This window comes from Dromaius novaehollandiae, chromosome 5, assembly GCF_036370855.1.
Source record: "Dromaius novaehollandiae isolate bDroNov1 chromosome 5, bDroNov1.hap1, whole genome shotgun sequence".
NCBI classification, from domain to species: domain Eukaryota; kingdom Metazoa; phylum Chordata; class Aves; order Casuariiformes; family Dromaiidae; genus Dromaius; species Dromaius novaehollandiae.
In genome coordinates this window covers 70,325,379-70,344,450 of record NC_088102.1, presented here as the reverse complement: position 1 = coordinate 70,344,450, position 19,072 = coordinate 70,325,379, and the positions used below count along the sequence as shown (strand labels likewise).

At 48.9% G+C, this 19,072-nt stretch overlaps 1 protein-coding gene across 2 annotated transcripts; it reads left to right on the top strand.

Annotated features, from left to right (window-relative positions):
- The first annotated feature begins 479 nt into the window (after positions 1-479).
- PGGHG (protein-glucosylgalactosylhydroxylysine glucosidase) lies at positions 480-18,195 on the top strand. Of its 2 annotated transcripts, XM_026117765.2 has the most exons (15): positions 480-4,526; positions 4,680-4,808; positions 5,324-5,591; positions 6,684-6,894; positions 7,467-7,902; positions 9,138-9,257; positions 9,465-9,596; positions 9,950-10,061; positions 11,505-11,577; positions 12,090-12,226; positions 12,806-12,939; positions 13,222-13,317; positions 13,805-13,902; positions 17,395-17,609; positions 17,960-18,195. In XM_026117765.2, exons 1-15 carry the CDS (start codon positions 4,491-4,493, stop codon positions 18,022-18,024), a joined length of 2,262 nt encoding a protein of 753 aa, XP_025973550.2. In that variant the 5' UTR covers positions 480-4,490; the 3' UTR covers positions 18,025-18,195. The 2 variants fall into 2 exon arrangements, with proteins under 2 accessions (XP_025973550.2, XP_064369326.1); XM_064513256.1 differs by lacking the exon at positions 480-4,526 and having other exon boundaries at positions 4,687-4,808; positions 5,394-5,591.
- The last annotated feature ends 877 nt before the right edge of the window (positions 18,196-19,072 follow it).

Genomic DNA, 19,072 nt, shown 5'->3' with positions numbered 1-19,072 from the left:
TGGACCGCGTGATGAAAGAGGAACCTGGCTGTCTCCCCAGGGTACCGTTGAAACAGCGCTTGCCGTGCAAGTCCTGCCACGCTGGTCCGCACAAAGCGGGCAGCTCAACCCACCTTTAGCCATCAAGCCCTCCTGTCCCTCCCTCCGTCACACGTGCAGCTTTGCAGGTGCGATGGATGGATCCTTCCTGAAAACCTAGCTCGAGACTCTCCATTTTATTTATTCATTATCCTATCAAGCTTCTCATTTGAGGCAAAATCTCATGTCGATGAGGATTGCCAGGATTGAGAAGGGCAATGGCAGGACTCAGGCAGCTGTGAAAGGCTTGGCTGTGTTTTCTATATAAATTGGAGGAGAATAATCTCACTGAGGGGTAAAGCCTTGCAAATTTTGCTTTAAGCGGTAACTAAAGGACCACTTAAACAAATCTTTGAGAAGCTGGTGAAACAGCTGGTAATATAGGACAGCAGTGTCTCAGGGATTTCCCCTCAAATTATTAAGGATGCCTGTGTCCTGACTTATCTGGGAGAAAATCTTACTGTACAAACAAATAAGAGGCAGGAGGAAAAAAGAGGCCTTCAGAAACCCTACTTTCTGGTCACAGCAAGATCAACTCCTCTGAAAAAGCTAAAGCAGCCTTTGAGGAGGTTTTGGCTTGCTATGATAAAGGGATTTTCGTTCAAGGAGTGTTAGAAATGCTCTTCAGAAGCAAAGAAACCTGAGTACGGCTGTTGGGTCACCTGGAGAAACGAAATGCTTTTCACCCATGCGCTTGCAGCTGCTGAAGGAAGTGTTCCCCAAACCCTGGAGCCCTTGAGAGTGTTGCTGGAGTGAGGTGCCCAGGGTGGAAGTCTGGGCGCTCTCCAGTGGTTTAGGTTTGCATATCTCTGATAGCTTCATCCCTCCCTGAGGATGCGTTTGCCAGGTTGCCTGAGACCATTTGTCAGTAGCGAAGCTTAAAAAGGAGAGTGAGTTCAGTTTACTCTGTCAAGGTATGAATTTGGGTCTTTAAAAAGGGAGGTAGAGTTGGGAACAAATATTACAGATGGCCTCTGACCTTAGCTATGCTTCAGGATTTCTTCAAGGCATCTCTCGGGTACATGTATCAATAGGACCGATCCAGCAACGCTCTGCTCTTCGAGTTTTATTACTTCAGCAAACATCTGCTTCATCATTTCCCTAATTAATGTGGGAAGCTGGTATAGAACAGCCCTTTTTCTTAATCCAAATACCCTTGATCCTCCTCTCCTTTCCCTCAGCTTCCTTCCAGGCTATTTTTCTAGAAGGAAAGCCACTTCAGGACTTCCTCCAAAGTGTGCCTACGAAAACTCCTCCTTCCATTGTGTTTGGCGCGGCTGGGCCCAAAGACAGAGCAAAGGACAGTAACCTTTAGCTATGCTATTCAGTCTTTTTTTTTTTTCCTCTTCTCTATAAACCTATGTAATGTTTTTGGTGTGCTCTCTAGTCTTGTGTTCCTTCTAACTTGGTCAACGACTGTATCTGTTCTCCCTGGTAGGAGCGCTGGTGATGGTGGGTGCAAGGCTAAATTTGAAGAGGCTGGTATTGCCTTGCTCGGGGGGAAGTGGTAAGGAGATTTCACGTTCCCCCAGCAGCACCAAGCCAAGAGAAGCAGTGTCCCTTACTGATTTGACGTGAAAGCTTCTGCACTGAGGAAGCAGAGATTTGCTTCCTTAACACTGATGGCAGCTTTGCTTGAGTCAGACATCGGACTTTTTTTTTTTTTTGTGGATTTGCAGAGAATAGAACAGATGTGTAATATTTATCCCGTAAATGCTGGATTGTTAAACAAGATAATCCTTTCTGAGCACTAGGTCAGAGACAACGTGTTGCTAAGAAAGAGGCACAGCATCTGGCCTCAGTTCTCTCCATGCATCTCCGCAGATCTATGGGGATTGGACATTAGATCTTTCTGCTAAAGCAGATTTGTTCCTACAAGGACCAAATGGGCTGCACGAGGTAGGGCAGAGGCTGGAATTTGACCCTAAAACATTGTGGCATCGCTGCTGCCCTGCGCAGCTCTGTGCTTTACACAGGAGTGTGTGCACAGAGAGGAAAGGATGCTTTACACGTGAGGTTTGTCAGCTCAGCAGGCCTTGCAGTGGCACAGCAGAAGCATGTTTCAGTTGCGTTCCTCTATATCCAGGGCTGAGAGTTTGAATCTCTTTCTCTGGGCATGTCCTGAGGGCTGCCTTTAGTTGATGCCATTTGCAAGTAAGAACCTGGTCCTCTGGAGGTGAACTCAAAGGCTGCTGGGTGTGATGCTACCTGTGTTGCTCACGTAGGTGCTGTGGGACACAGAAAACAGTGGATCTTGGTCATGTTATCCTGTGCAGTTGCCTATGGCAGGGTGGTTTTTTTTCTTTATAATCAAGTCAAAGCTTTCTAGTGATTTCAGTGGCGCAGGATGCTGTCAGCTTGATGTCCCTCTGATGTGTTAAGGACACTGGCAGCATTTGAGGGGGGCTGAGCAGGGAAGGAGTGTGAAGGCTGATGAGTAAAAGTGGGGTTTACCCCACACTCGAGGTGTACTTGGAGGAAATAGGTGCATAATATGGGGAAGGGAGCAGAAAAGAGGGAGAGATGTAGGGTTAAGTAACAGGTGGATCTGGGAGCCTCCATCTTCCAGTGAGGACTGGGAAGAGAGCCAGAGGCCTGTCCAGGGATCCACTGGAGAATATCCATTTAAATCCACTGTAATCCACTTTTTTTCCCTCCTTTTTCATCCTCTGAGCAGTAGCTTTGGTAATGTGATGCTTCTGTGCCACTCTGCACTTAGCATATTCAGTGGAGAGAGAAAACATGCGTACAGAGGGCAGTCTCTCTCCGTGAGTACTGAGGCAGTCATTTCCCTTTGCTGCCGGGTGTGATGTGGGGTGAATTTTGGCTGTTGCATTAAAAGATTGATATCTGTGGGTTTTTCACTTTTTCTTGTTTTTTTTTTCTTCCCTGCTGCATACAAAGCAAGCCTGGGACACAAGACAGCGGGAGCAAAGATGTTTTGCCAGCTCTGAAAAGGTCTGTAGAGAAACCGATAGCTTTAGTCTTTATTGCAGTCGGAGGGCATCTCTGCACCGCGGCGACTTCTGGCTCTCTCGAGGACTCGTGCCAATCGTACTCGGTCACAGATCCCTTCAGACAACCACGTCGCAGCAAGACGAGAGCCAGAAGAATGTCCCTCTTGCTAAAAATCGTGGTAAAGGGCCTGTTGGAGATAGACAGGTACTCCATCAAAGACGGTCCGGGCTCTGTCCTGTTGGAAACTGAGTTCAGAGAGACTAAAGCTGCTTTGTAACAACAAATGCATGTGCAGGAGCTGGGAATTGTGGTTTGGGAGTGAGACACACAAAGCAATGATATATAGCTGCCTCAGTGCTTGGATAGTGGCCAGAAGAAGCTTTCTAGCAGGGAAAGAGAGAAATGGGGGTTCAGCCCAGCAGAGAAGGGTATTTCCTCATGTAATGACCACTGACCTGGGCCTTTTGGGGGACAGCATGGTGAAAAATCCCTGCTCAGGGTGTAATATAACCGCTTTAAAAGCGATAGAAACGTTACAGTCTGTAAGAAATGGAGATCAGTGCAAGCAGTGCTTTGAGGCTGAAAGTCAAGAGTTTGTGCTCTCCGAAACTTGTGCTGTGACCCGAAAAATATCTTCTCGTGCTACAACAGGATTGAAAGGCAGGAAGCCTGGGAAAGCGTTACAAAAACGAATCCTGAAGCCCGGAACTGTTTGCTTCGAAAGCAGGCAAAAAAAGGAAGCGTGGTTAGAGTACGTAAGAGCTTTTGGTGGTCCAGAGAAATAAAATGAGGTGCTTCAGGTCTCTCATGCCACAGAAACAGGGAAAATTGTTTACAGAGTGAAGTCAGGGCCTCATGGCCGTCCTTGGCAAAGCTCCCGTGCGTTTCGGGTAAGCTAGGATTTCATCACCAAGGAGGCAAACTCAGACCTGACTGAAGGAAATACCTTTTCGCATGTGCGGTCAGGTTGCCGGATTTACCGGTTATGATGCCAAGAATCGGTCAAAAGGACAGCAAGGATATCCAGAAGGGTGACTGCACTAACAAACTCTTGGGAAATGATACTGAATCTTAAGCTTCCCTGCTGACATGAATGTCCTAATTTAAGGATTAAAATAAAAAAAAAAGCTGGCTGAGAATAACGGTGATTATCCCACTTCATTCTTTCTGCAGAGTTTTTGCCTTTCTCTGATGTACCTGGTGCTGGCTGTTAGTGAAGAGAGCGCTGAACAGGACCTTCCCTGTCTGAAGGGGAGCTATGGTTTTCCCTGGAAAAAGGACTGCTATGCTGAAGGGGAGACATTTATTCCCTGCTGGAGCTGCTTATTCTTCAGTGGTGTAAGAAGGGTGGAGGGAACAGCAGCCTCCCCATCACTAGATAACCATCTGTGGCTCTCTGCCAGGGCCTCCATTGTTTTTGAATATCTCGGACAACTTTCGGATGACAACTGTGGATGGGTGTTCCTCTCCCTGTTCCTCCTTCCTCAGAGGTAGAGGACAGCCCCAAAATAGCAGCAGCCCAAGGCTCGTTTTCCTTGGGAAGCCTCATCCCCTGCGTGCTGGGCAGCGACCTCTGCCAGCAGGATCACAGCTGGGCAAATAGCCGCATTTCAGGATTTTTTTTTTTTTTTTTTTTTATGCAGGGGAAAAAAGTTATTTCCTTCCTCTTGTCTCAGTTTGGTAACTTCCGTCCTGCCCTGCCCTGCCTGAAACCCTTACGGCAGCAACTTCTGCCTGCACGGTCGGAGTCCACACACAGCCTGAGAAAAAAGGCAAGATGCAATTTCCTAACTCTTTTTTCCGCCCCTCTTTCCTCCTTGAATGCCAGGAGAGTTATTTTTCTCGCCTCGGGCACTGCCTGCTGTGAGAAAACAAGCGGCCAAGGTCTTGCTGAGCGCTGCCGAGGTGTGAGCCCGTGAGGGAGGGCTTTCCAGGACCGCCAGCTTGGCAGTCGGGGAGCAGCGAGGAGGCCGCTGGCCTGGCTGTGGTCTCGCTGCTCCGAGCGCTCCGCTGATGCTCCAGCTCCCCGGAGGAGTCTGCACGTGCCCCACTTCTCCATCTGTGGTTTCCGATGTTACTCCGGTGCTTAGCAGTGCCAAGCACCCGCTAGAGCTCCCTGTTGTAAGGTGCTGTGTGTACATGAAGCAAAAAGACACCTCCTGCCCCATCAAGCCATTAAGTGATGTTCACGAGAGCCATGCTAAGCCTTGCACTGACATTGTCCCCATCAGGAACTGGTGGTGCCGGATTGCTCTGCTCAACCCTTGTCCCTCACTCTGTTCTGCAGTTCCAACCGGTGAAAATGACTGGTGGCAAGGAGGACCCTGCCGTGTTCACCTCCACTTCTCTGCCCTCAGACCCACGGCTTCTAGCTACGGTGACCAACGCTTACCTGGGCACCCGTGTGTATCGGGACATCCTCCATGTCAACGGGGTGTACAACGGAGCTGTGGGAGACACGCATCGTGCCGACATCCCCAGCCCTGTCAACGTTAGGATGACCAAGCCTAGTACGGACGAGCTGACCGAGACCTTCACCTTGAATACCCGCACAGGTAAACAGCAGGGGTAGGAATCTGCCCGTGCTGCAGCTTCCTTTTATTTCGGCATCATACTCACCCCTCACTCTTTTCCTGCAGCTCTTGGTGACCCCCTCTTAGAAGTTAAATTTTTCCATGCCTGTGTTGCCTCTTCCATGAGGTCTCTGGGGACATCTTGGTTCTCCCCAGGCTCTGTTCATCCATGCGCTGAATAGACCCGTGACTGGAGTCAGCTTCATCCCAGGAGTGGGATTCCTCTGACCTAACTTCAGGTGCCTACAGCGCTGGAGTCTGCCTGCAGACTAGGTGTCTGTTATTGTAGCCAAAGGAGATTTAGTCAATAAATTGAAAGGTGTAGAGAAAGTTAATCACCTCATCTTAAAGTAGACATCAATATCAGATGAGATGAATCATACCCTAAATTTGATTGACTGTCACAGGCATCCAACCCTTTGGTTCACATGCAGACACTTATTTTGCAGGCATGTAATGGTTGTGTAAAGTGAATTTCACCACGTGTTTCTATAAAGGAGCCAGAAGTGGATATGATTTTGTGTTCACTTTGACCTTTAGACACCAGCCACCTCAGACCTTGGTATAGAACATAAAAAGTGTAATTGGGAGAATAGGGGATGGGGAGGTATCTTTTCCTTTTTTTCCAGAGTTATCTAGGAGTACTCGTTTTGCAGATTTCAGGATTCAGCTGGACAAAGTCCTAGATTCGTTTATTCCCAAAATAGTTCTTCTCTAAGTAGTATGGACTGGACTTGGAATACAGAAGACTTTCCTCCTTTAGGTTATCCTTCCAAGTGGAGCAAGTGGAAGATTTCCATCCTTGTGAGAATAGGAACATACAGTTTTCAGACCATATCTCAGCCCCTGCTGGATCCTGGCTCAGCAAATGGCATCTAATCATGAAGCTTGGTGAAATATTCTATAGCGCAAATCATTCCTCTCTTGCCTGGTCAGATTAAGTGTGTTAGCTGTGTGTTAATAGTCCTCCTAACAACATCAGGACTCAATTCCACTCACAGTTCAGACCAAATTTGGCTGTCTCAGGCTAAAAACCTGACAAGTAAAAAAGTTTGACTCTCGTTGTCCTTACAGGAACCTTCAGCCATGTGCTTCAGTCAGCTGATTATACAGCCACCCATCAGATCTATGCCCACCATTCCCATGTCCATTTGATGGCCTTCAGCATCACCATCCAGCGATCCGCTCACACCAGGCAGCCCATCGTGGTGGAGCTCCAGATTCCTTTTGTGCTGAAGAGCCAGGACCTCGACCTGTATCGGGGACCAGACTTCCAGGGGGCACAGTGAGTTTGGATCATGGAGGGGACATTGCCTTGACTTTATCCTTCGTAGCCAATAGATCTCTGCTCTGCTCTCAAATAAGAAATAAGCTGCAAAAGCCAGGGTAGAACTAGACTGATAAGGTAAGTAGAATGGAGGCTTATGTAAACCTGCCTCTTTCTGGCAGGCATGTAAAAAAGTTGTGCTAATAAAAGTATTTATTAGCTGTAACTCCAGAATTATAACAACATGTAAAAGAGCAATATAGGCCACAGAGACTAGATGTGATGACAAAGAAGTGAGTTTGGGGAAGATAGTAAGTTTGGAGGAGGAGACACCTAGAAATGGCTTGCTGAAATTGGGTACCTGTGAGAGTGTCGTAATGAATTTCAATCTCATGCTCTTCTGGGGATGAGGTTTCAGCTGAGCTGAAGCATGGGGACAAGGGAGCTTCTGTCCTAGATGGGAATAGGAGCCAGATATTCAGCTGCTGTGGGGCAGTTCCCCTCTGCACGAGTGGATTTGCACTAACTGATATGCACCGAATACCATCTGCTCTGCTGTCCCTTTCCCCTTTGCTCGCTGTCTCTTGTAGCTACGTCTATGGGAAGACATTGGTCCCCGAGGTGGATGGGGGACCCCAGCCCACAGTTCACATGCTCTGGACTCCGGCGCCGCAGACCGTGACCTTGCACGGGGAGGAGCAGGAGAGAACCTGGGAGTTCCTGACCGCCGTGGCCGAGAGCGAGGAGGAAGCGAAGAGGTGCTACAGCGAAGGGATGGCTCGCGTTGCTGCTGGCACCCTGTACTCCTCCCACGTGGAGGCCTGGGCAGCGCTGTGGAGAGGATGCTGCATCGACCTGGACGGCCCTCTGCCTTTGCGACAGGCCCTTTACGGGTGTCTCTATTACCTGCTGAGTGCTATCCCTCCCCTTGGGAACCCCGACTTCCTTTTCCATGGCATCAGTCCTGGTGGCTTATCCAACGGCAGTCAGGGGGAAGACTACTGGGGGCACGTCTTCTGGGACCAGGTGGGTTGAGGCTGTGTTATCTGGCAATGTGCAGCTTTTCTGCACCATCTGAGACTGGGAAACCCAGCATGAGGCTGCTGGGAGGCCTTATTCTCACTGGTGATATGGGTATCCTTGCACCAGCCTCCTGCTCTCTTGGCAACAGCTGCCAAGGCCCAGACTGGTTTCTTAAGTCAGGTCTCAGGTGGTCTGAGTCTCCTCCAGGAGAGGCCTTTCCTCTGGTGCTGGCTGTATAGGCCAGCTGAGGGTAGGGCTTGCCTTTCCTAACTTGAGAACAACTTGTCTAAATCAAAGCTAAATGCCTGCTGTCACTGTGTGGGCTGGGGGCTAGGAGAGATGTCTCCAAGCTAAGATGTGGGGCTGAGACAATTTTGGGTCACTCACTCAAGGTAGGTCAATGCAAAGGGAGCCTCGGTGACTAGCCTGGAGCAAGGCCACGGACTTTTAGCTGTTTAAAACTAGTGAGATGAACTCACCCCACCCAGCTTTGTTTGCTCTTCCACAGGCAGAAACCTGGGTGAGCCCCTATTGTGCCTGAATTAACCACTGAACAACCTGAAGTGTTTTCCGCTATGGGAACGCTTGGCTCTTAAATGGAAGCTTTGTGTGTATTCAATGACCCAGTCAGCCCAGGTGGTTTTGACCTCGCCAAAGGTTTAGATCCGCTCTCTGAGTATCCGCACTGAAAGTACAGGGAGGGAGTTTGCAGCTCTGCAGTTGAGTCCGTTACTACGAGCAGAGAACACTGCTGGATTATGCTGAGGGCATTCCTTCCTCCTGCACAAAATCTAGTCTGGTCGATCAGCGGGCAAGTGCTTTTCGGTTTTGTAAGCCTTGGTTGCCTTCTCTTTAGCAACGCATCTGGTTTTGACTCTCCCCTCTCTAGCACGACTCTTTGGAGGACTCCTGCCTCCCCTGTCTTGCGTAGTGGGGATTCCTGCTGAGATTATTTTAGCAAGACAGCCCAAGGGAGACGAGCACAGGGTGGCAGGCGCGGGGTGCCTGGCCACATCTGTGAGAGCAGAAACATTCCCTCATGGATATGTTCCTTTTAATGAGCCAAGGTGACAGCACCTTCAAGTAGCGGCAAAATCATGGTCAGAGCATGAACGGAGATGTGGAATGGGGCTGTGCTTGAAGGGTGAACCTCTAAAGGGTGGTAGGAACATCTGGGTGCCCTAGCAGGCACTTCCACCACCTGCTCCTTATGATTTGCCTTGCTTTGCTATTTCCAGGACACGTGGATATTCCCAAGCATCCTGCTGTTTTATCCCGAAGCGGCCCGAGCCATCTTGGAGTATCGGATTCGCATGCTGGGAGGAGCTTTACGCAATGCGCAGGAGCAAGGCTACAAGGTGGGGACAGAGCCTGGGTTGCGGTCAGCCCAGCCAGTGCCACACAGAAGGGGACAGCCAGGCTTTGCCCTTCCTCTCTGGTTTTAACGAGGGGCTGTGAGCTTGGCACGGCCTGCAAGCAGTGGAGTGGGGAGAGCATCTCGAGATGTTGTGCTTCCCCTCCCTCTGGCTGTGCTCAGCTGCCCCATGGATATTTTCTCCTGACAGGGTGCCAAGTTTCCTTGGGAGAGCGCAGCCACCGGCCGGGAAGTCTGTCCGGAAGAGATTTATGGAGCTCAAGAAATTCACGTCACTGGGGATGTTATGATGGCCTTTGAGCAGTATTATCACACCACACAGGTAAAGGGAGCGTGTGACATGTGGATGGCACAGGCAAGGGGCCAACCCAGGGGCAAGGCCTGCAGGGCACCTGGTGACTGACATTGTCCCTTCCCAGAGAAGCTCTGCTGTTATCTGCTCCGCTCAGAATTGCCAGTAACGCCACAGGTCCCTCTCTTCAGCCCTGGCTCCTCTGTCCTTGTTCCTCCTGGATGGCTCAGCATCCTGTTGCCTCAGTCCAGGCCAGTTTTTCTGTCCTCTTCTCCTCCTATATCTGTTTCATTAGAGCTCCTGTCATCTCACTGAATTTGGGCCTGGCTGAGTCTTTCTCATGTTCCCTTGTCTCTGGTTTTCTCTGGTTTGGGTCCTTCCAGGACCAGAAGCTGTTCAGGGAGGATGGAGGCTGGAACCTGGTTGGTGCTGTGGCTCAGTACTGGTGCAGCAGGATGGTGTGGAATGAAGAGGAGCAGTGCTACCACATCAAAGGTACTTCTGCCACTGCCAGGCCTGTTTTTGGGGAAAGACCTTGCAAACAGAGGCTCAGAGCCCCTCCAGCCAGACCTGGATGGGAGTACATGGGCACTTCAGGCTCCTGCCCTTTCAAATATCTCGCAGAAAATACTCATGTCCGTGAAAACACAGGGCATGATGCCAGGCTTTTTTCTTCCCTCAGCAAGTATCAGCACATCCCAAGCTCACACAACACATCTTTTCCCTCCCCTAGCTGCAGTGCTGAATTCTTCCAGCCCAGAGGTTTGTGTGGTAGTTCATATCTTCTCTTCTCAGGGCCATGGCAGCGGTTGTTTCTATCTCAGTCCCTTGACTCTCATGGGACAACTCTGAATGTCTCTTTCTGTGGCAGTACAAGCTGATGCAACAAGAACAGTTGCCATTTCAGGTTGTTTGTTGTTGTGACTGGTGGCATTTAGGGAAAATATAGGGCATTGCTTTCATCGGGCTTTAGAGGCGAAGGACTCAGCAGCACTGAGACTATACGTATATATGTTTGTACATATGCGTGCATGTGCCTCACAGCACAGTCTGAGCAGCTCAGACACATATACGGTCTCTTTTTGAAGTGACCCGAGTTCAGATCTCCCAGTGGCCTCCAGGAGTTTAATCACATCCTATTCTTTGAAAGACATCTGGTACTACTGGTGCCAAACAAGTACAACTGCTGCTATGTCTGACAGGGCAAAGGGTCTCTCCACAGGCAGCAATTCTGCTGAAGCACGTTATGGTGAAGGTGCTGCTTGTGTTTCCCACTGAATGAGGGCGTTGGAGAAGAAAATTAGAAGTGAAGCAGAGATGCATGTGGGAGCAAGGTCTGGAGTAGCAGGCTCCAAGGGGAGAGCCAAGGGGTCTGTGTGCAGCTAGGGTGATCAGAGGTAAAAAAAAGTCCTTGGAGGTTACCTCAAATGGCTCTTGGTCTGTAGATGCTTTGCAGAGAGCCCCAGTGTCCCCAAAAGTCGTGTGTTTAAATGGGTATTTTCATTTTTCTCCTGGGAAGTGGGCATCTCCTTTCCTGGGGATAATCTGTACACGTTGAGTAAAGGAAAGAGTTGATCTTGTAGGTTGGGAAAGATATCAGATTAGCAACTCGAAGATCACTTTGTCTGTAGGTCTCAACCCTGAAGTTAGGGAGATGCCTTCAGGTTGAGAAGGTGCCTGCTGCCCGGACAGCCTTCACTCTGTCAGATGAAGCTTTGAGTCAGCGTGTTTCTCCTTCACAACAACCACCACACATTCTTCTCTACACCGAGGTTGCTGTGGTATCCTGCCAGATGCAGAGAGGCAGCACCTAAGCGCCTTGTGGACATGCATCACTGCAGTGGAGGGGTTTTCTTCCTTCCTTGCGCCAGTTCTCTGAGGAGGGGCATAAACCTTGAGCGTGCTGCAGTGTGAAGTGTCTCCTCCCTCTTCCTCCAGGTGTCATGCCCCCAGACGAGTATCATTACCGGGTCGATAACTCTGTTTACACCAACGCTTTGGCCCAGAGGAGGTAACATGCATGCTTTATTGAAGCACTGGACCATCTTCTCTTTTCTGCTTAGCAGTCTGGCAGGGGTAGGAGATAGCAAGGCTTCGACGTGGACCACATCTTTCCTCTCTTTATGCACCTCCTTTATTCAACTGACCTCCTCTGGCTTCCTTTTCAGTCAGTGGAGAAGCAGGTCCTTCCATGGTGATTCATCTGACCTGTTTCATTTGTCTACATTACTGAGAGAAATTCCACCTTGCAAGAGCGTTTCTCTGACTGTATTGGGTGGGAAATCTAGACAATTAGTCAGCTGAAGACGTCTAAAGCTAGAGGAGCTGAGTCCCACCTCCAGTGATGACAACTGTTCATCCAAGCTTTATGCTCTGGCTCATATTCTTTCAAAGTAACTGTTTCTTTGCGGAGAACCTGGCTCAATGAGTTCTTTCTGTATATTCCTTTCCTTCTTTTTCACTCTTGGAGGTGTCAGAGCCACCCATGCCTGATATAAGCTGTTGTTGCTTGGTTCTTTTCAGTTTAAATTTTGCAGCTGATGTTGCGCGGGACTTCTTGGTCCCTGTACCAGAAGAGTGGGTGGAGTGTGCCAAGAAAGTCAAAGTGCCATTTGATGCAGAGAAGAAATACCATCCTGAATATGATGGTTACAGCCCAGGTGAGTGGAGAGGCAACAGCAGAGCTTTGAACTGGTGACTGTTCTTGCTTCAGTCTGTGATAAGTGGGCATTCCCGCTAGTTCCAAGGTGGGAATGATGGCAGGATGGTTAGCCAACATAGGCAGCATTGCTGCCTGAGTGCAGAGGGAGCATGAAATCATTTAAATTGTGTTCCTGTTACAAAGAACCTGTTCGGGGATGGCTTCTGCTGCTTGGTGGATCATCTCTCATTGTTGGGTCATAAAATTAGGAAATTTGGGTACGCAGGGTAAGAGGAGGCCTGTAGTACTTGAGGTACTGGCCTGCAGGTGACATGGTTGCTATGAACCCCTTTCTGACCATTACGGCTCTCTTTTGAAGGCCAAGTATCACTCACTGCTCTTTCTATAAAACACTGGCCCTCTGGAAAGTGGAGGGGCTGGTGCAAGTGGAAATGCATGCTCTTGCAGCTCTGCCCCTGCTGCCTGGGCCCCCTTTGCAGTTCTGTAACCTTTCCCCTCATCAGTAAATGGACAATCCATCTGCCAGTCACTTCCAGCTGGCATATATAGTCTGACTGATGTTGGCTCCTTTCCCCAGGTGAGCCTGTGAAACAAGCTGATGTTGTCTTGCTTGGATTCCCTCTGATGTACCCCATGAGTCCTGAAGTCCGGAGAAATGACCTGGAGTTGTACGAATCTGTCACTGTGCTGGATGGGCCAGCCATGACCTGGGTAAGGTGAGGGGCAAAGCCTGGGGTGGGGTTCATCAGCAAGGTGGTAGCTTCCATCTGAGTTAGTGACCTCCAGCTCCTGTCAGCAGCACAGTTTGTCAGACCTGCTGCAGACTATCAGGGAGTTGGGACAGTTAGCTCAGAACTAAGATGTGCACTGAAGATGTCAGATGGATGCTAGTTGTGGTGTCCCTGAAGGGGGAAAAGTCATTAGCTTGGCTGTGCTGTTTGGTCACCCTTGAGGGGGGCAGCAGCAGGTGAAAGGACGTTTTCTCCCCTGCAGAGCATGTTTGCGGTGGGCTGGCTGGAGCTAAAGGAAGCGCAGAAAGCACAGAGTCAACTGAGCAAATGTTTCAGCAACATCACGGAGCCCTTCAAGGTTAGCTGTGTGGAGCATGGTTGATGCTTTGCTGTGACAAATGCTTCTTGCTTCTGTGTGATGTGACCTGTTTGGGAACATGCTAGATAGAAACATCACATGGACTGGAGCCTACGCTGACTGCACTTGTGGTCCCTAGGTTATTGTTATATCCAAATAAGTGGTTCTGGGCTGTGTCTCCTCTCTGCATGCTTCCAATGAGCAGTGAAGAGATGCCTCCTTCCTACCAGACGATACAAAGCCCAGGGATCGGTGTCATGCCTACTTCAGGCTTTCTTCTGTGTCTCAGGGGTGGGAAAGTGAGTGTATTTGGGACTTGGAGACATATCAGAGTCCAGCACCTCATGCCAAGATGGGCAGCAGAGTACGGTCATTGCAACACCCTTAAATATGTGGCAGTAATGACATTAAACATATTCAAACCCCCATAACTATATGAAGAGTTTCAGTGCAACTGCTAAGTCATTTCTTTTTCTTGCTGGAGCAGATCTGGGTGGAGAACTCGGATGGATCAGGAGCTGTGAACTTCTTGACAGGGATGGGTGGATTCTTGCAAGCTGTCCTCTTTGGCTACACGGGGTTCAGGTGAGACCTATGCTGGTGTCTTGTTTGCTTTCTAAGCAACTCAAAGTCTCTTGAAACTGTAGTGTTTAGCTGGAGCAACATGCTAGTACTAGTGGAAAAAAACAAAAAGCAACTCGGAGCACGTAGCAGCTTCCAGAACACAGCCTTCAGAAACTGCTAGCAGGTGAGGAACGAACAGCAGCGTTAACAACCCTGAAGAAACTGTGGCTAGGGGAGAAGAGAGTGGAGTTTTCAGAAGTGATGAGCTTTGGTCCATTTCTCCTCCAGCTACATCAGTGTTTAAAGCCCTTGGCTTCAAAAGGAGTCAAAGTTAAGCCAACAATGAGCCCTTCTGAATATGCTAGTTGGCATCCTCAGTGAGGACTGACATCTCTGTATGGTCTCAGGATTGTGGCTGGCCTGTATAACTTTGTCTTCACATCAGAAACACATCCAGACCTGCCTACTTCATATGTGGTCTTGGCTTGTTTTTTTCCACTACATGTGGATGAAGCTTAAAGGCTAAAATCCACCAATTTTGGCCTTTTGACTAACTAATTGAAGAGGAAGCCCATACAACCACCTCGCAGGTGAATACAGGCCTGCTTCTCATTCAGAAAGGCTGTTGTGTTGTAGCACATCTGAGGGACTCTTGCAAATAGTGACCCTAATCCTCTACAGCTACCATCACCCTGAGCTGCAATAGCCATATTCTCTCCATTTCAAAGACTGGAAACAGATTCCGGAAAGAGACTTTGAGTCCTGTGATGGAATAGCTGTAGATTTGGGAATGTAAGTGTCATTCTTTAAGCCTCAGTCCTGTGATCTAGCTCTCTCCTGCCTGCTTAGATGTGATAGGGAAACTTATCTCCTTTTGAGGGGAAAAACTGCTACTTTACAAAGCTGTTTTCTCCCTTCCTTTTCTCATCTCTGCTGAGTAGGAAGGGAGTTACAAACAGGCAGAAACTCTCAGCTGTCTGTGTTGCTTGTGCATGATATCACTAGGCAATGGTGGATATCACATCACCGAGTTTTTGTGACTCTACCGAGATGGGAAGAAACCTGGAGGTATTTGCTGTTCACACACGGGCTTTGTCTAGGCAGGATGCAGGATGGAACATAGAGAAGAGAGAAAGGTGTTTGCATCGAGGATCAGTTGGTTTATTTAAGAGGCAAGAATGGCAGTCAAGTCTTTCCATCAAAGCACTTGGTTCTAGTTTGTTTGCAGTAAGTTGCCTGGAGGTTGATTTTGGCTATGAGACTTATATCTAGCAAGAACCGTAGAATGAAGCCACCTGAATCAATATTAGATTTGAACAATGCAGGGCCCCAAATGTTACCATTAATAAGCTAAGACTGACAATGCCCAGAATTAAAAGTCATCTGGCTTCCCCACAGAAGCTTGGAGACTATAAATAATGGAAGGGCTAAAATAAGATCTGTAAGAGAGGGGAAGTGTCCTGCTGAGTCTGAGAAGCAAGGTGAGAAGCCAATACAGGGAGCAGTAGATGGTTTGGTTAACACTCAAGTTGGTTCTTGGCTTGGTTAACACCCAACACTTGGTTCTCACCTTTGGGAAATGCAACATAAACAAGTGTAAAACCATCTTTAGTCCCTTTGAGAAGATCTGTCAGGTACGTCTATGTGACTCTGAAGGTCTTTGAGCCTCTGTGTCCAGCTGCAAGCTCCACAGCATGAAAATATCTCAGAAAACACACTAAGCTGTTCATATAATTTCAGAGCTATGTCTCGTATCCAAAACAGCCTAGTGGTTTCAACCCTGAAGCAAGCGTCCCTTGAGTGTATTCTTAGAGTTTAACTGAGGATGGATCAAACTGACAAGCATTTTGATTTGTAACAAAGCTTTCTAGCACTAACTATATGTGTTTTTTACTGCGTGTGGTCAGCATTTGTTGAGAGACCCACCAGGCTCTTGGTGGAGCTGGGTGTGAGCTACCACGTTCCCAGCTGAAAACCTTAATCTCAGCTTTTGCAAAACTTGAAGGTATTCAGATGCTGTGTGTGGCAAGTCGGGCCTCTCTAGGCACAGACTCAAGCCGCAGACTTCTGGTCTTGAGCCAAATTTCCACAAATGTTGTGGTGACAGTTGTATGGCCTGTTAAAGGTGGACACCTCAAGACCATGCTCAGCTGTCTTGTCCGTTGTAAGCCATGGGTCCAGCTTGCATATTAGCCTGCTACTGGGTGCGTTCACAGAGGCAGCTGCCAGGCAGCTGTGGGATCAGGGCAGCGCAGAAACAGCCCGTGGGTGCTCAGCTCTGATATTTTAGCCACACTTCATTCTCAGGAGGGCTGGTGTGATGAGCATCTGGTACTGCTAAGAGAGCAGAACCCATACAGTCCTCTCCTGAGCTATAGAGTAGACTGAGGACTGTGATCACATGTTGAGATTTCTGGGTGGAAGGCACAGTGATCATCTTTCTCATCATGTTGCCATCACTGGTTGGATCCAAAGCCAAAACATGCAAATGATTCTGTTTGAGATAAGGATTTGGAGACAGGATTCAAGTTGTTGGCTTGATTTTTGTGCTTTTAAGAAAGAGAACACATGGGGCTCAGGGATGGTGCTGAATTTAAAGCCTTTCAAATAGGCAGGAGCGGGAACCGATGCAGGTTTCTAAACACTGCTTCCCTGATTTGCTTCTGTCGCAGCCTAAAACGAAAGTGGAAACCTAGCTGCGTGTGCATTTCTAAGCTGAAAGGGGTGGTGCTAAGTCAGGCTTGTCTCAATTTAATTCTGAGTAGCACTTCCTGGAGTATCTCCACTAGGAACAAGCTGAAAAACTCCCAGTATCTCCTCAGCAGGGTCATAAAGCCTTCAGAACAGTGATAAGCAGTAATATACACTTGCTGTTAGGTTTTTTGGCTGGAGTTGAGCCTGCATCCTAAAAATCCAGGCTACAAACATCACTGGCATTCTCCTGAGCTGTTCAAATTGCTGGAGTTTAGTTCCAGTACTAGGCATGGCCCGGAGCCTGAGCCCACGGTTTCGTCCTACCAGATTTCAGTGACAATTCTTATGCGTGGCCACCTCTGCTTCCCACTGCTTTTTCCTACTTGCCTGTTCTCCTCCCTGTCCCAAGGTGGGCCATTCCCTGAGTTTTGCCAGCACAGCTACTGCTGAAGCCACACTCTGAACTGGAGTGAGGAATGAGCTGCCTTGTAAGAAAAAAGCATTTTTTGTTTTTAAAAACAGTCTAATGGACCCCACAGACCCCAGACAGTTGTGTCAAAATAACTGAGGAGCTGGAGCAGGGACAAGAATGCCTTAGGGTTTGTGTTTGTGATACCATAGCCTGAGTAGCTCTTCAGCAGATGCTTCATCAGTATTTGCCAAGAGGTCCTTGGGATACGCCAAGGACTTTCTTGCCGAGCAATGGAAGGACTAACAGGACTGGACTCTGGGCTATATGGGGCTGTGCTGTCTTGGGAGATGGCTGTTTTCACTGTGGCCATGATTGTTCCCACCACTGACTTGCTCCTGCCTTTGCAGGATTACAAAGACAAGCCTTCGCTTTGATCCTGCATGTCCTAATGACATCAACAAATTGAAGGTCACTGGAGTCTCCTACGTTGGCAACAAACTGAAGTTCACCATCACCAAAGAAAAGATCAAGATCAAAGTGACTAAGTCTCCCCTTGACTCTCCTGCATGTCCCCTGGAGGCTGTGCTGGAGGAATCGGGGCAGCGATTTCCTCTGTATGAAGGTACAGTGTCTCCTGGGTGTAACCCTGGGTCTCTGCCTCCTTCCAGGAGGGACTCTGCAGAGCTGTAGAAAGTTGTATGAGGAGCTTGACTCCCTAACCAAGTCCCTTCGCTCCCTAACTCTGCAGGTGATAGCTAGGATTAGGGGAGTGGGGTGGAGTAACCATGGTTATCACATCCAGGTCGGGCCCCATGGTCTTTTGGCAAGGCAAGTTGGCTGTGTAGTTATCAAACAGCATTTCGTGCCCTCTAGCTATTTAGAAAGCCATCACTTGGACCAGCTTCTTAAAATATTGCAAAGACCTTGGGAGAAGCCGTTCCCACACCTCGCATGTGCTGGTTTTTATTGCAGGGCAGAGCGTCTCTTTCCGCACGTCAGCCGGCTGGATTCAGAGGTCGTCCCCGGAGGCGTTTTAAACCTCAGCAGATTTGGGGTTTACCCGGCAGGTACCACTATCGTCAGAGCTGCAGAAACAAGTCCAAGAGCAGAAGGTGGCAGAATGGAAAGGTCAAGTCACTCTGTGCTGTTGGGTGGGTGGCGTGGAAGGTGGGTGTCCTGGTTTGTGTCATAAACCCTTTGCACCTGCGGGACTGTGTCCGCCTGCTCCTTTCTTTTTGTAGTCATTGGGGACGTGCCAGGCTGGGGCGGAGCAGCACTGGTAAAGAGAGGCTTTGGGAGTCGGTTTTTATTGACCTTTGAGTTTTGCTTGACTCATTACTATCTGTCACCTCGTCTCTCTGGCTCTTTTGTGGATTTACAGGCCAGTGTCCTCCGCTTCCATTGAGATCTCCTTCTGCAGCTTCCTCCTTTAAGCAGTGCTTCTGGGCCCTGTGTTGCCCTTATATGTAAGACATCCAGGAGCTTCCCCCGGTCCAGCCATTTCCAAGCTCTCACCGTTGCTGGGGTGGCAGTAGCTTTCTTAGTGAAGCTGAGCATCCCTTTCTATTCTGAGGGGCAGGGAGGTCATTCACGTGCCCTTAAAATCCCTCACTTAGGGGTGGTTTGTTTTTTGTTTTTGTCCCCTCTGCTAAAGGCCAGCTTCTTCTCCACGAGAATAATGATTGAGTCCTTCAGAGTGGAGGATTTGCACCAGGGTGAAGGTGGGATGTTTAGGCCCAGTTCGAAGCAAATTACCTGCAGCATCCTACAGCCCTGGCGATGCTAAACTAAACTAAAAAGTATTTCTCTGACTTAGCTGCTTGGTGGCTGAAAGCTGGTTAACAGCTAATGCTCTCTCTGCCCTTCCTGGACGGCCTGACCACATGGTCCATGTGAACATCCCGCCAGGTCTGACGGCCTTGTTTGGGTTTGGTTTTTTGCTGTTCCCTTACACCAGCGTAAATGGGCTAAGGCCAAAGAGGAAAATCCCCTGTCGTGTTAACTGCAGACACTAGTGTTGTTTTTCCTGTGAACCGAGTCTCTAGGACGCATGTGACCGTATTCTGGAAGCAGAAGTGACGTGGT

Bases quoted from the DNA above. Each gene is read 5' to 3' on its own strand.
- PGGHG (XM_026117765.2), top strand. From the start codon at position 4,491: ATGGGTGTTCCTCTCCCTGTTCCTCCTTCCTCAGAG. The intron at 12,227-12,805 runs GTGAGTGGAGAG...TCCTTTCCCCAG, and splicing joins ATATGATGGTTACAGCCCAG to GTGAGCCTGTGAAACAAGCT. The intron at 17,610-17,959 runs GTACAGTGTCTC...TTTTTATTGCAG, and splicing joins GCGATTTCCTCTGTATGAAG to GGCAGAGCGTCTCTTTCCGC.